The 13,189-nt window shown below is 40.7% G+C and overlaps 1 protein-coding gene across 1 annotated transcript; it reads right to left on the bottom strand.

Annotated features, from left to right (window-relative positions):
* Window positions 1-7,034: 7,034 nt before the first annotated feature.
* LOC117518518 (diencephalon/mesencephalon homeobox protein 1-A-like) lies at window positions 7,035-12,507 on the bottom strand. Its single transcript, XM_034179670.1, has 5 exons — window positions 12,312-12,507; window positions 10,525-10,730; window positions 10,196-10,469; window positions 7,585-8,026; window positions 7,035-7,492 (listed from the first exon to the last, which is right to left on the bottom strand). Exons 2-5 carry the CDS (start codon window positions 10,722-10,724, stop codon window positions 7,074-7,076), a joined length of 1,335 nt encoding a protein of 444 aa, XP_034035561.1. The 5' UTR covers window positions 10,725-10,730; window positions 12,312-12,507; the 3' UTR covers window positions 7,035-7,073.
* Between the last annotated feature and the right edge of the window lie 682 nt (window positions 12,508-13,189).

The raw sequence follows: 13,189 nt of genomic DNA, 5'->3' as shown, positions 1-13,189 counted from the left end.
ATTTATAAATGGTTTAGGTTCTTGTTATCATATACACATTATTATTATTGCCATTGTTATTATCAGTACTATTATTATATTTTAATATTACTTCTATTTTGTCATTTGATTTTTTTTTTTTTAATGGAACACAATGGAAATAAGTGTTTTCACTTTCTTGTGTCATCCATGTATTTTTAACATATTTACAATTATATCATGTACTTACAGTCAACAAAAATATAAATGCAACACTTTTGGTTTTGCTGCTGAAACAATCGGTTTGCATAACCAAAGAATTTCTGCACAAACTGTCAGAAACCATCTCAGGGAAGCTCATCTGCATGCTCGTCGTCCTCATCGGGGTCTCGACCTGACTCCAGTTCGTCGTCGTAACCGACTTGAGTGGGCAGATGCTCTCATTCGCTGACGTTTGGCACGTTGGAGAAGTGTTCTCTTCACGGATGAATCCCGGTTCACACTGTCCAGGGCAGATGGCAGACAGCGTGTGTGGCGTCGTGTGGGTGAGCGGTTTTCTGATGTCAATGTTGTGGATCGAGTGGCCCATGGTGGCGGTGGGGTTATGGTATGGGCAGGCGTCTGTTATGGACGAAGAACACAGGTGCATTTTATTGATGGCATTTTGAATACACAGAGATACTGTGACGAGATCCTGAGGCCCATTGTTGTGCCATACATTCAAGAACATCACCTCATGTTGCAGCAGGATAATGCACGGCCCCATGTTGCAAGGATCTGTACACAATTCTTGGAAGCTGAAAATGTCCCAGTTCTTGCATGGCCGGCATACTCACCGGGCATGTCACCCATTGAGCATGTTTGGGATGCTCTGGACCGGCGTATACGACAGCGTGTACCAGTTCCTGCCAATATCCAGCAACTTTGCACAGCCATTGAAGAGGAGTGGACCAACATTCCACAGGCCACAATTGACAACCTGATCAGCTCTATGCGAAGGAGATGTGTTGCACTGCATGAGGCAAATGGTGGTCACACCAGATACTGACTGGTATCCCCCCCAATAAAACAAAACTGCACCTTTCAGAGTGGCCTTTTATTGTGGGCAGTCTAAGGCACACCTGTGCACTAATCATGGTGTCTAATCAGCATCTTGATATGGCACACCTGTGAGGTGGGATGGATTATCTCAGCAAAGGAGAAGTGCTCACTATCACAGATTTAGACTGGTTTGTGAACAATATTTGAGGGAAATGGTGATATTGTGTATGTGGAAAAAGTTTTAGATCTTTGAGTTCATCTCATACAAAATGGGAGCAAAACCAAAAGTGTTGCGTTTATATTTTTGTTGAGTGTACATTGAACTTAGTAAATAAAAACATGCACGCACTCACTCATGCTTTTAATGTAAACATGATTTACCATCTGCTGCTGGAATGGCGTGTTAGTCCAGAATGTAATTAGCAACATTAGCTAATATCTGTAGTTTCTCCAAAAAATATTAGTCCTATCAGCGTTACATTTTGGTGCAGTTCATCCTTGACCCAAAATACATAAGCATACCAAATGGCAAATGTCAGCTGTCTACAGTCACACAGATGCAGAGCTTTTCATCTTTTCTGCCTTCTGCTGCAAGCAGGTGCTTTTAATTTTTACACACCCACAAACAGAGACAGTGGTGGAAGACATAACTGACTAAACCAGTTGAACTACAAAAACACAATAAATCAATAACACTAACAACTGTGTTAAACTAATATGAACCACAATAACAACATTACAAACCCAGAACTCCCATGGTGCATTGCAGCACAATGTGCATTGTTTATTGGTCAGCTAAAATTGCTAATTTCTCCAAAAATATTAGTCCTAATAACTTTGTTTTTGCAGCCTTCATCTTTCGCCCAAAATACAAAAGCATACCAAACGGCAAATGCCAGCTCTCCCCGGTTTCTGCGTTGTCGAAGGCATACACACACCCACACACAGAGGCCACTTGGCTATTATGATATAGATGTAGGGGTTTTGTACAGCCTGGTTAGGCTTTAACAAACATTAATTAAAGAGCTTCACAAAAATCACACTCAGAATGTTCATGATGCCCCATTCCTGCACAGCACTGTGCCTTTGTAGTTAGCACTGTTGCCTCACAGCAAGGTCATGGGTTCGATTCCCACCTGTTGCCTTTCTGTGCAGAGTTTGCGTGGGTTCTCGCCAGGTGCTCCGGCTCCCTCCCACATCCAAAGACATGCAGGTTAGGTGGATTGGTTTGTCTGTATGGAACCCTGGGACAGACTGGTGTCCTGTCCAGGGTGTACCCTGTCTCATGCCCTATGATTTTTTTTTCTTCCTTGTGTTTATGTCTCTAAGAGCATATGTATGTGTTTTGTGATATGAGGGGTGATATTTAAAAAAAAATCATCCACATGATTAATTTATATTAATTGATCTCAAACTATGTAATTAAAAGAAACTAATTGGCTGACAACACTGATGATACTTTAAAAAAAACCCAAACTAACAACAAATTATCACAGTTTCTGTTCAAAAATACACCACTTAAAACTGGAGTCATTCTTAAGTCTTTATTATTTTGCATTAAACAGATAAATTACTCACATTTAAAACAATTGAGAAATACATGTTTTGAATCTATACACTGACATGATAGACGTTTTTGTGCATCTTTCTGCTATAAGCCACTATCTTAAAAAAAAAAACAAAAAAACAAGGAAAGAAAGTTGAATCTGAGTTGCAGTCTTGCACCAAGTTAATAAATGTACCTCGGTTACTTTCTAGTCATTGTGCTGCAGGTTTTGTTGTTTTGCTGTATCTGCAGTAACTTGTTTGCTTAAAGGTGTCATCTTGTGCATGCATGCGTGCATGCAATTTAATCTCCCTATTACAATTAAATAGAGATGTTTGATTGCAGGTGTCCATCGATGTCTCTCTGGAAAATTTAGAAAACTAAAGGGGGGGGATGTCTTTGGTGGCTCCTTTGATGGCTACAGAACCAAAAGTTGGAAACATAGCATTTCCCACAGGTCGGGAACTGCATACCCTCCCAGAGAGGAAAAGGCCTGCGGTCCATTTTAATCTCCCTGTTACAGTTAAATACAGGTGATGTTTCATGTTAAACTTTACCAATTGTGTGTGTAGAAACAACCCTGCTTCAGGCAAAATTTCGGCATGAAACAGCTCATTTTAAACTCATGTAACTTGCGTCACAGAAATCATTATCTGCACTTCATATATTGAAACAGTCTGTCCTCTGTGTGACACACGGCCACAGTCTGTAGGGAACAAGCAGACTGCTGTTTATCACAGTGCTCCTCCTCCCTCTTCGTTTGGAAACGGGCTGTGGTAAGCCGCAGCTCCTCTCCGATTAAAGCCGCAAGCACAGAAACAGGACTTTAGTTGGTAAAAATAAAATGAAGACACTCAATGCCTTAATTTGTCTTAATGATAAGAAAACACCAGCTGTTGACATTTTTCTGAGTGCTGACAAACAGCCCCAATGACACGTTTTTACAGTAACCGTTCACAATGCGGGCATGTTAAACTAAAACATGGGTTGTGTCCCAATTCAGGGTCTGCACCCTTCTAAGGACTGTGTCCTGTGAAACCCTTCAGGCAACAGGCTGTCAGACACAGCAGAAGCTGGAACAAACTCTTCTGAAATGAGACGGACAAGACCATGGAACATTTTGCATTTGCGTGGCACTAGGTTGCTGCACGTAGCACCTAGTGGAGTGGGCGTAATCCAGTGTTAAGTAATCATTTTTCAGCACTTATTTATAATTTGTCAACATTACTTATTTATAATTGTGCATATGGAGCCCAAAAGTGTCCTTTTGTGTTTTTTTTTATTTAATTTTCCATCCTCTTCGGGAGAAAAAAAAATACCCCAAACATTTTAAATTGTGGAATGTCTCATGGGACTGTTTGGGCTGCGAAGGACACACCTGTTCTATCCTATCCTTTGTTTGCAGGGGAAAGAAGGCTGTATATGTCTGCCGCTTTACAAGGCGCCTTCGATATGAGTCATGCCACGTAAGTGGCCGATGGTTGCAGCCTTAGAAGCGTGCAGTCGCTGAATTGGGAAGCAGCCACTGGGTTAACTTTCATCCCATGAGAAAAAAAAATCATCAGCTGTCAGTGCGGATTTCTTTTTGTTGTTGTCTTGTAAATCATTTTGTTACCTCCACCACGGAGGTTATGTTTTCGGTCGCGTTTGTTTGTTTGTCTGTTTGTCAGCAGGATAACTCAAAACGTTTTGAATGGATTTTGATGAAATTTTGTGGAGTGGTTGCAAATGACAAGAGGAACAAGTGATTACATTTTAGTGGTGATCCGGATCACAATCCGGATCCAGGAATTTTTTAAAGGATTCTTCACTATTGCGAGATAGGGGGAATTTTGACATTCTAGTGTCTAACTCCACAAAAACAAGGCAGAAAGGCTTGAAAAAAATTAGGGTGTAACATAGTCAAATGTTCTATCAAACAACAAAGTTTGGTGATGATCGGATCCGGATTCCGGATCTGGTGATCCAGAATATGCAAAAATATAGGGAAAATAGAAAATGTGTCAGTGTGAGGTGACAAATGAAGCTAGAGATGCACAACTAACACCAAATTGTAGCTGAATCTGTACTGATTCAGTAAGGTGTCATCAGATTTGATGTAGCTTCAAATGTTATGGAGCTAGATCCAGAAGAAAACCGCCATTACCGAAAAATCATTTTTATACAATAACTTTTGAACTAATAAAGACATAAAAGTGATTCCAAGTTCTAGTGGTATGTTTTCATGGTCAAGGATGTCAAATATAAAGGAAAGAAAAGTGTATGTATCATAGTTTTGGTTGTAACACTGAATTGTTGAATAGATCACTGTGCCAAGGAGGGAATCTCTTTAGGGTCAGTGACCCTATGGCCTTGGCGGAGGTTTGCACTCTCTGAGTGCTTCTAGTTTTTAATTTGTCTGATTGGTGCAACTGCAAAAAGCTCAGAATTCAATGAACATAAGAACAAGAAGTTCCACTGTTGCAATTTTGTGGTTGATTGCTGCCGCCATTGGCTGGATATAGTTTGGTTGAGGTTAATGGAAATTGCAAATTTCTGAATGTGAACAACTCGTAAAACAACTTGATTGTTGTTTCTGTGTTTTGTTTTTTAACTGATTGAGCAACTCGGAGTATATGAAGTATTTTTGGTCTGATTTGTTAGTAAGATCCCCACCTGGGATCTTACTAACAAAGACAATTAAGTCTTAATTTGCTAAAAAAAAAAAAAAAAAAAGCACAATATGATCCTTTATAGCCACAATGTAAAGGAGCTTTAGGGGTGAAAAAAACGGAGTGGAGGCAACATTTCTTCTCAAATCCTTCGCAGACACAGATTGAAAAGAACACGAAGGCTTATGACCAACACTCAGTGGATTCTTGCAGGCTGAGTGTCATCACTTTAAACATTGTGACTCATCCGTCTTCTTGGAAATACTGACAGCTCAAAGACTTTATATGGACCAACCGGAGTCATCAACTATTTGTGAAGTCAACTCTGATGTGACTTCCTCCTGTTTGCATGCGTCAGGGTGCATGCATATAGTTCACATTCAGAGATTCTTATGTGCACATACTGAAGAATATTTCAATAAACCATATTTGTCCTGCCATGAGAGTACTGTTGTGTACTTTAACACTTTGGCCCCAATTTCACAGAGGAGACTCGCATCGTTGTGAGAAAGTTGCAAAGTCAAAATCCACAGGCAAACTGTTTTGTCAATCCTGCAGTCCAGGAGGGCACTTTTTCTTTTTTAGATCTTGTTGACATCTTGTTTTCCGCCTAGTCAATTCAGAGTCGAAAACACTTGTTTCATGGTGCGCAGATTGTTCAAGGTGAGCGCACGTTGATCAGAATCATAGCTAGGAGGGTGGAGTTTGGTTTTTAAATCCCTATCAAAGTATTCAACTTGGGATGCTTGGGGGGGGGGGGGGGGGGGGGTGTTGTTATAACTCCAAATCAAATGAAGCAATTTCATCAGAAAATTATTGAAACATTTTTTTTAAATGACTTCAGAAACAATTCATTGCAACACTTGCAACAAAAGACTTGTTTCACAAAATAATTAGTATAAAATTTAGGAAATAATGCCTTCAGAAAAAGAATTCTGAAATACTAAATGAAGCAAATGAATCACTGTTTCAAAATAATCGAAACAATAAACAAAGCAACTGTTTCAGGAAAAACATTTTGGAAACATAACACTAAATAAATGAAACAATAGCTTCAGAAAATGATTCAGTTTTTTGAAACACTAAATGAAACAAATGTGCCAGAAAATACTGTAATGTTTCAAAATACTCAAAACACTGAAATTACACCTCGTAGTTTCAATAATAATGATGACTGACACACTAACAGCAATGACTTGAGAAAAATCAGTTTTGAAACTTGACTAAATGAAACACTAGCATTTAAAAAAATATTTTTTAACACCTTGAGCAATAAGTGAAATGCTTGTTTCAGAAAGCACCTTACTGTTTCAAAATAATAATAAAAAAAACAAAAAAATATGTTTCAAAATAGTTTTGAAACACAACACTACACAAAACAATTGCTTCATTATTTTAGTGTTTCAAAATGCTTGAATCTCTATGGTGACATCTACTGGACACCCCCCTCCCCGCATAATAAATACTTCTAGTTACGCCTTTGGTGGTGACAAGTAGCCCAACCTGGTTGAGCCCCCCCAAACTGCACCTGCTCCAAAATACCTTTTTGTCCTCCTCGCATTTATAAAATGTCACTTAACTCTGGCATAGCGCTCTGGATTTACTAAATTTAGCAACCTGCAGAGAAGACGACACCAGAAGTGACACATTACCGGTGCAACTGAAACAACATTTGCCAGGTTTTATTCTGCAGACTGAAACATAACCGTCCTCCTTTTGAAGAGATTCCATTACCTCTTAATTTAGAGAAAGGTGACGTCTCCTTAATTGGTTGGTGACTGATGTGTCTGAATTTTAGATGGACAGTTGAGTCAAAGGGATGAGGGGGAGAAGTGTGAGGAGGCCCAGGTTCACTGAATGTGTACACGGCCCATAATTCAGTTGGGGAGGGTGTCCAGTCCCAAGGAGGCTGCGTGTTGCTTGGCCCTCAGTCGAAGGTTCTCGATGCTGGTCGTCTTGCTGTTGAGGCTCCCCGGCAGGCCACCCGGCGCCGCCTGCAGTAGCGGGCTGTTCCACACTTGCTGAGCCTGGGTCAGGGTCTGGTAGTAGGACTGACAGGGCAGCGAGCCCAGCGGTGACGGCACGTTGACGTTCATGCCCAGGTAGGGCAGAGAGGACGGGGAGCTCATGTCAAAGGACGGGTAATGCACCAAGTTGTTGGTGGCGGCCATGTGCTGCCGGAACTGCTCCTGCAACCGGAACAGGCTTAGTGGAGACGAGGCGTAGGAGTTGCTATGGCCCAGACTGCTGGTCACGCTGCTGGAGGGCGGTAATATGGGGGAGCTCAAAGGAGAGTCTGTAGGAGAAGAAGAGGAGGAGGATGTTGAGATGCTTTGAAATGTAACTTTGTCATCTTTTTGTGCATATTTATTTTTCTAATCATCTTACCTGATGTGGGGCTTAGCCGCTTGCAGGATGGGGAGCTTCTCCCAAGCTGCTCCCCCCCCTCTTCGTGTGTCTCCTCCGTGATATTCACCCTCATCTCCCCCCTCATGTCATCCTCCTCTCTGTCAGCATTATCTTCTGCTGCTGACTCGCTGTCCGACGGCTCAGGGGAGGTGACGTTTACCTCTATGCTCATCTCGCCCGCCTGGGGCCGCTCAGCTGCCAGTCTCTCAGTCTCTGAGTGACAAGAGGAGGAGGAGGGAGGAGGAGGGGTAGATCGGGTGGCGGGAACCAGGGTGGAGATGTTGGTGGTGGTGAGATCAGACTTGGCATCTTCTGGGGAGGCCTCTGTCGTTCCAGGCGCCTCCTTCTGTTTCTGGATCTGCTCCTTCTGCAGACTGCGCTGCTTCTTACGAAACTTAGCCCGGCGGTTCTTAAACCACACCTGTATGGGAAATCAGACAGGAACTCACATGGAACTATGGCTTTTAAAAAAGAGGCAACTCTTTACCTGTCCCTTATTATTATAAGGGACAGGTGTATATATATATATATATATATATATATATATATATATATATATATATATATATATATATATATATATATATATATGTTATATTGTCACATGTGTCTGTTTTGTCACCTGGACCCGGCTTCATAAAGTGGTCTAATCTTTTAGTCTACTAATCTTACGTAGTCGACTAAGGTTAGTCGCCCAACATTCTTCGTCTAATCTCCGTTTCACATCGATGTCTAAACTTGACGGTTTTCACAGTCATAGTGGCCTCAAGAGTGCCGTTACCAAGAAACATCTCCAATGCACAACAGTTTTGTTTACTCCCAGGTTGGTCCGTCTACTACAAACATGGCCAAGTCCGCCGCAGCAGAGGAGAAGCGCTCCCGACTTCAGCGTCCATAAACATCTCCAATGGATTATTCCAGCCTTGCAATACCCACTCCTTCCGCAAGTCTCTCCTTCCTTCTTCCTCCATCAAGTGGTGGTACATGATAGCTGCCTTTTTTGAGGTAAGACACTGTAGTTATGTTGACTAGTCCTCTAAACAAGACTAGACTACTTTATGAAACCAGTGTCGCAGACCAAACGACCCCCCCACCCCTAAAAATTGGTCCGCCCTGCCCTCAATGCGCATGCGTCATTTGGGACAACAGCAGCTTGTCTGAGACCGAGTCTCAGCACCCAAAGCGTCATTCTAAAGTCAGTTTTATGCAGAAACAAGGTGATAATTGGTGAACTGCGGCTGACACGCAGAAATTAAACATGCGCAGTTAAGGCAGGGCAGGACGAATTTTAGGGGAGACTGTTCAGTCCACGAGACTGGGCCCAGGACGACTAATACAGTGTGTTTGATTTACATGGGGTGAATGTGAGGCATTACATAAAGTGCTTCAAGCATCTGATGCAGATGTAAAAGCGCTATATAAATGAAGTCCATTTACCATTTTTTACCATTTGATTTAGTGCCATCTAGTGGTGAGATTGCAGACTGCATTATGTTGTCGCACTCAAGATTTTGCTTGCTTTGTTATGGGATTTATGCTCCTTTACCTTCTCTTTTGATAAGCAATATGCATGATCCTCCATTATCCAAAAATAAGGGTTCTTATACTTGTTTGCCTGCACAGGCAACCAGTAGACAGTCTGTGTGTGTTGTCATTTCGGCCAATTTATACTACTCCATATCCACAACTCTGTAGCCACGCAGAGTCCTCTGTGTAGTAAGAAATCTTAAATTATCCCCTCTCCCTAGCCTGATGTGCACCTCCCAAAAATAGTAACTACATGTTGGGACGACGAAGACCACACAGGCTGTGATTAGTCCGCCAACTACATCATTTCCAAAAACTTGGTTTTCCAGTTTCAAAATCAATGACTTTCACGACCACAGACATCATGGGATCTTTGTGAAAAATGTTGCGCCCCAGTACTGTTATGGCGGTAAACTGCATCACGACGCCCAGCTACACATTAACCCCAGAGGAGAAGTTTCAGAACTTTGTTGAAGAGATTGTGTGGCTACAGAGTAGAAGCATAAAATCGCCTTTAGAGAGCAAACACCGATTCCTCTTTTTTTCTTTAGTCTTTTAGCTGCACTGCAAAATGCAAAAGGTGAAGTAAATTTGTCCATTTTAGGCTACATGGAGTGCAAGATGGCGGCCTCTATGGGGAGCCCACTCCCTTGCAGATATGAAGGGCTCATTCTAAGCTTATGAAAACACATTGATTCCTTGTTGTGGGTAATTATATAATAATGAGCAAATGATTATGAACGCTATATTCCATTTCTGCCAAAAAAAAACAAAAAACTGACATAATCCCAACACACTATCGCTTTAAGAATGTCATGAAACTTGGAGTAGGAGTACTGCAAGTTTTGAAAGAGCCCGTTAAAGATGCTGATGCAGAAACCGAGAGGGAACTGTTCATCAACACTGAGAAATAGGGGATTTTTTTTTCTGCATTTATGCCAATTCCTCAGGAAATATTTGAGATAGTCATGCAGGTCAAAGTGTTGAAATGACACTTAAGTGATTTGGCAGGAGTGTGCACACCGCACAGCGTGCTGGAAATTGTCATTATAATTCTTTTTACCTGCACGCGTGCCTCGGGCAGGTTGGTGCACATGGCCAGGCGCTCTCGCATCACCACATCGGGGTAGTGGGTCTTCTGGAAGGTTTTCTCCAGAGCCTCCAGCTGCTGAGCGGTGAAGGCCGTTCTGCTGCGCCGCTGCTTTCGGTGCTGAGATCCATACCGGGCCTCAAGAATGATGTCTTGAAATGTGCAGCCGTTGAGAAAGAAGAAACAGGAGCAGTTTAATTGAGGGGACACGTCAAAAAGGGCAGTAGAACCCCCTCCCCTTCCCCCGCTACTGATCGGGACTTTAAAGTCTTTAATGATCAAGGGCGTTGATGACGTCATACTGAAAGCTGACGAATTTCACAGCAAAAATGGGCAACTGATTCTTACCAGCCAGTCTCTCTGCAAGCGTGAGCGCGTGCACGGATGGCCTGTAGTCGGGCGCGTGCTGCGCCTGCTGCGCCGCCTGCTGGTGGAGGTTGTACATGGCGCTCAGGGAGTTCATGGCGTGCAGAGAGTAGCCGTTCACCCCGTAGTGCTGCATGACCGGCTGCGTGCACAAGACACACGGACACGTTTAAGTGGGCGTCACAGGTCGCCACAAAGAAACAAGTTAGTGAATTATTCAGTGATGTGGAATTAATTTCAGGAAAACTACTTTAATATACAATTGATACAGCTGGGGTTTGCAACAGGTGACAATTAAAAAAAAAACTAAACCTACAAACAAGCACGGCTTAGATTTATTTTTAAATTTTGAAGCGATTATTTAAATATATAATATGAAATAATATTTTAAAAAGATGAAATGTGTCTAACAAAAAAAAAAGTAAAAAATATTAATTAATAATGAATTTAAAGGGGGCCGCTAATTCTATTTGGGATTTATTAAATTAAATGTAGATAACCAAATCGCAGGGATTGATTTCACAGTCAGTGAAAAAATTGTGAATTAAGAAAAACGTGAAGTAAATTTTAATTTAGTTTCACGATTTACAACTTATACAATTTAACGTACTATTATTAATTCATATTAGATAGCATGCGGGGGAGGGGGGGAGCAGAACAATTATAAATGTTACACACATTTGTGTGGCCTTTATTTTATGAATAATTTATTTTGAAATGCTTACAAATATTGGACATACATCAGTAAAAAAAAATGTAGAAACGCACACGTAAAACAGATATCTGAAATTCATTCTCACGTTTGCACTTAATTAAATCGTCATTGTAAATGATTTTTTTTTTTTTTTTTTTTTTTTTTAAGAAACTGTGTGCTCTTTGAAAGAAAAACTTGAATACTTCCTGCATGCTGGAAGGTCTCCGCATGGCATAAAATAAATCAATAAATAAATAAATAAAGTGGGGAATTAAATAAATATTTGCAGTTTATTTCAGTCTGTGGCGGCAGGTCAGGTTGAGCCGCCTGGAGGTGAAATATGTGTTTGATCCCTAGTTGGGCTCCTGTCTAATGGGAGTGCAAATAGCCTTCAACAAGCCTTTTCATTTATCATCAGACCTGACAGATGAAGCGTGGACCAGGCTGTGAAACAGAAATATGTCTTAAACATCAAATATCACAGAACGAGCCTCTGGATGCATTCGCGCAATCTTGATTTTATTTTAAATCTGCATGTCAGAATTTCAGCATAATGCTCTATTTTTTTCGGAACAATGCCGGACAGCCTGGAGGTGTGATTTGAGACTAATTATGGTAATTGGTGTGGATTTATGAGTTCTACAGCATTTAAAGATCGCCTCGGGCCCGCAGCTCGACGCGCCGCTTCACTTCCAGCCCATAAAGCTTCATAAAAAGTCAAACAAAGCACTTCATATATTGTGTCTTTTAATAACGTCCCATCAAGAACATTTTTGTTAAATTTAATATATATTTTTGGGTTCTGCTGAAGCTTTTGTAGAGTCATATTGCGTATTCAGGCGCCACGCGAAGATGACACTTTGGAAACCTACTTTTATTTTTTTAAAAAGTATCTTTTTTAAAATAGTAAATTAGAACATTAAAAATGAAATCAGAAAACACCGAGTATTTTCGCTATTTTAAAAACTCCATCTCCGGCTCAGCTGACAGAAGTTTTTACAGTTTACCTCCAACTTTCAGCAGACTCACCTCCGTGTTTTCTCCGTGAAATAGCTCCACTTTTATCGACTTTTTTAAAAAAATATATCTTTTATAAAATCCGCAGCTCTTCGTTCATTTTTATTTTTAAATCAGCTCTTCATCCACGCTGATATCCTGAGGACCGTCCACGCGGCAGCATGTCTGAGATCGTGGGCGGACTCCGCGCTGCCATCTGTCGGATTTTTAAAGCACTGCGGGTGTGGTCACCGGGACCTCACGTGCGCCTTCTCTGAGCCAATCACGACGCTTTAACTTCAGCACTGGCACGCCCCCTTCTTCTGAGCGGTCTTCACACTTCCATCCGACTTCTGTTTTTCAGTCGTTAAATAAAACCAACATTTTTTTTTTTTAAATCACGCTAACTGTTTCTATTGCATTTTTGAACCGTTTTGCATCAAATTTCAAATTATAAACGTTAAATTAATTTAAAGGGATTGAACAAATATAATCACGTATTAGAAATGCACAAATAATTTATAAACATGACAGAGCGGCTTTATTATTTTTCTCAGTATCAATAAAATTTCTTAACGTTGGTTTAATTTAATCTTATAATTGTCTTAATTTTGCTTTCTTACATTTAAAAAAAATGATAAGCTTTTGTTAATATCACACAATTGTAATGACAGTGTCATAAAATTTAGCATATTAATTCAAATTTATGATTTCGTATATTCGGAAAATATGTAGTAAGAGTCACACTCATAACAGCAGCAAACTCAAGTAAATAAAATAAATTAATATACAAAAGAAATGTATTTGACTGCTTAAAATCTGAAAGAAATCTATCAAAGTCTTAATTAAATATGTACACTGATGTGCCAGCAGTTACAGTGTGACTTTTAGGGTAATTGGGTGCTTTAATT

Source organism: Thalassophryne amazonica, chromosome 10 (genome assembly GCF_902500255.1).
Source record: "Thalassophryne amazonica chromosome 10, fThaAma1.1, whole genome shotgun sequence".
Classification (NCBI taxonomy): Eukaryota; Metazoa; Chordata; class Actinopteri; order Batrachoidiformes; family Batrachoididae; genus Thalassophryne; species Thalassophryne amazonica.
The sequence above is the reverse complement of the archived record's forward strand: the minus strand, read 5'-3'. Positions and strand labels throughout refer to the sequence as shown.

Coding starts and splice junctions, on each gene's coding strand:
- LOC117518518 (XM_034179670.1), bottom strand. CDS start 10,724: ATGCAGCACTACGGGGTGAACGGCTACTCTCTGCACGCCATGAACTCC. Junction 10,470..10,524: donor GTGAAATTCGTCAGCTTTCA/GTATGACGTCAT, acceptor CCCGATCAGTAG/CGGGGGAAGGGGAGGGGGTT. Junction 8,027..10,195: donor TGCCCGAGGCACGCGTGCAG/GTAAAAAGAATT, acceptor TTTCCCATACAG/GTGTGGTTTAAGAACCGCCG.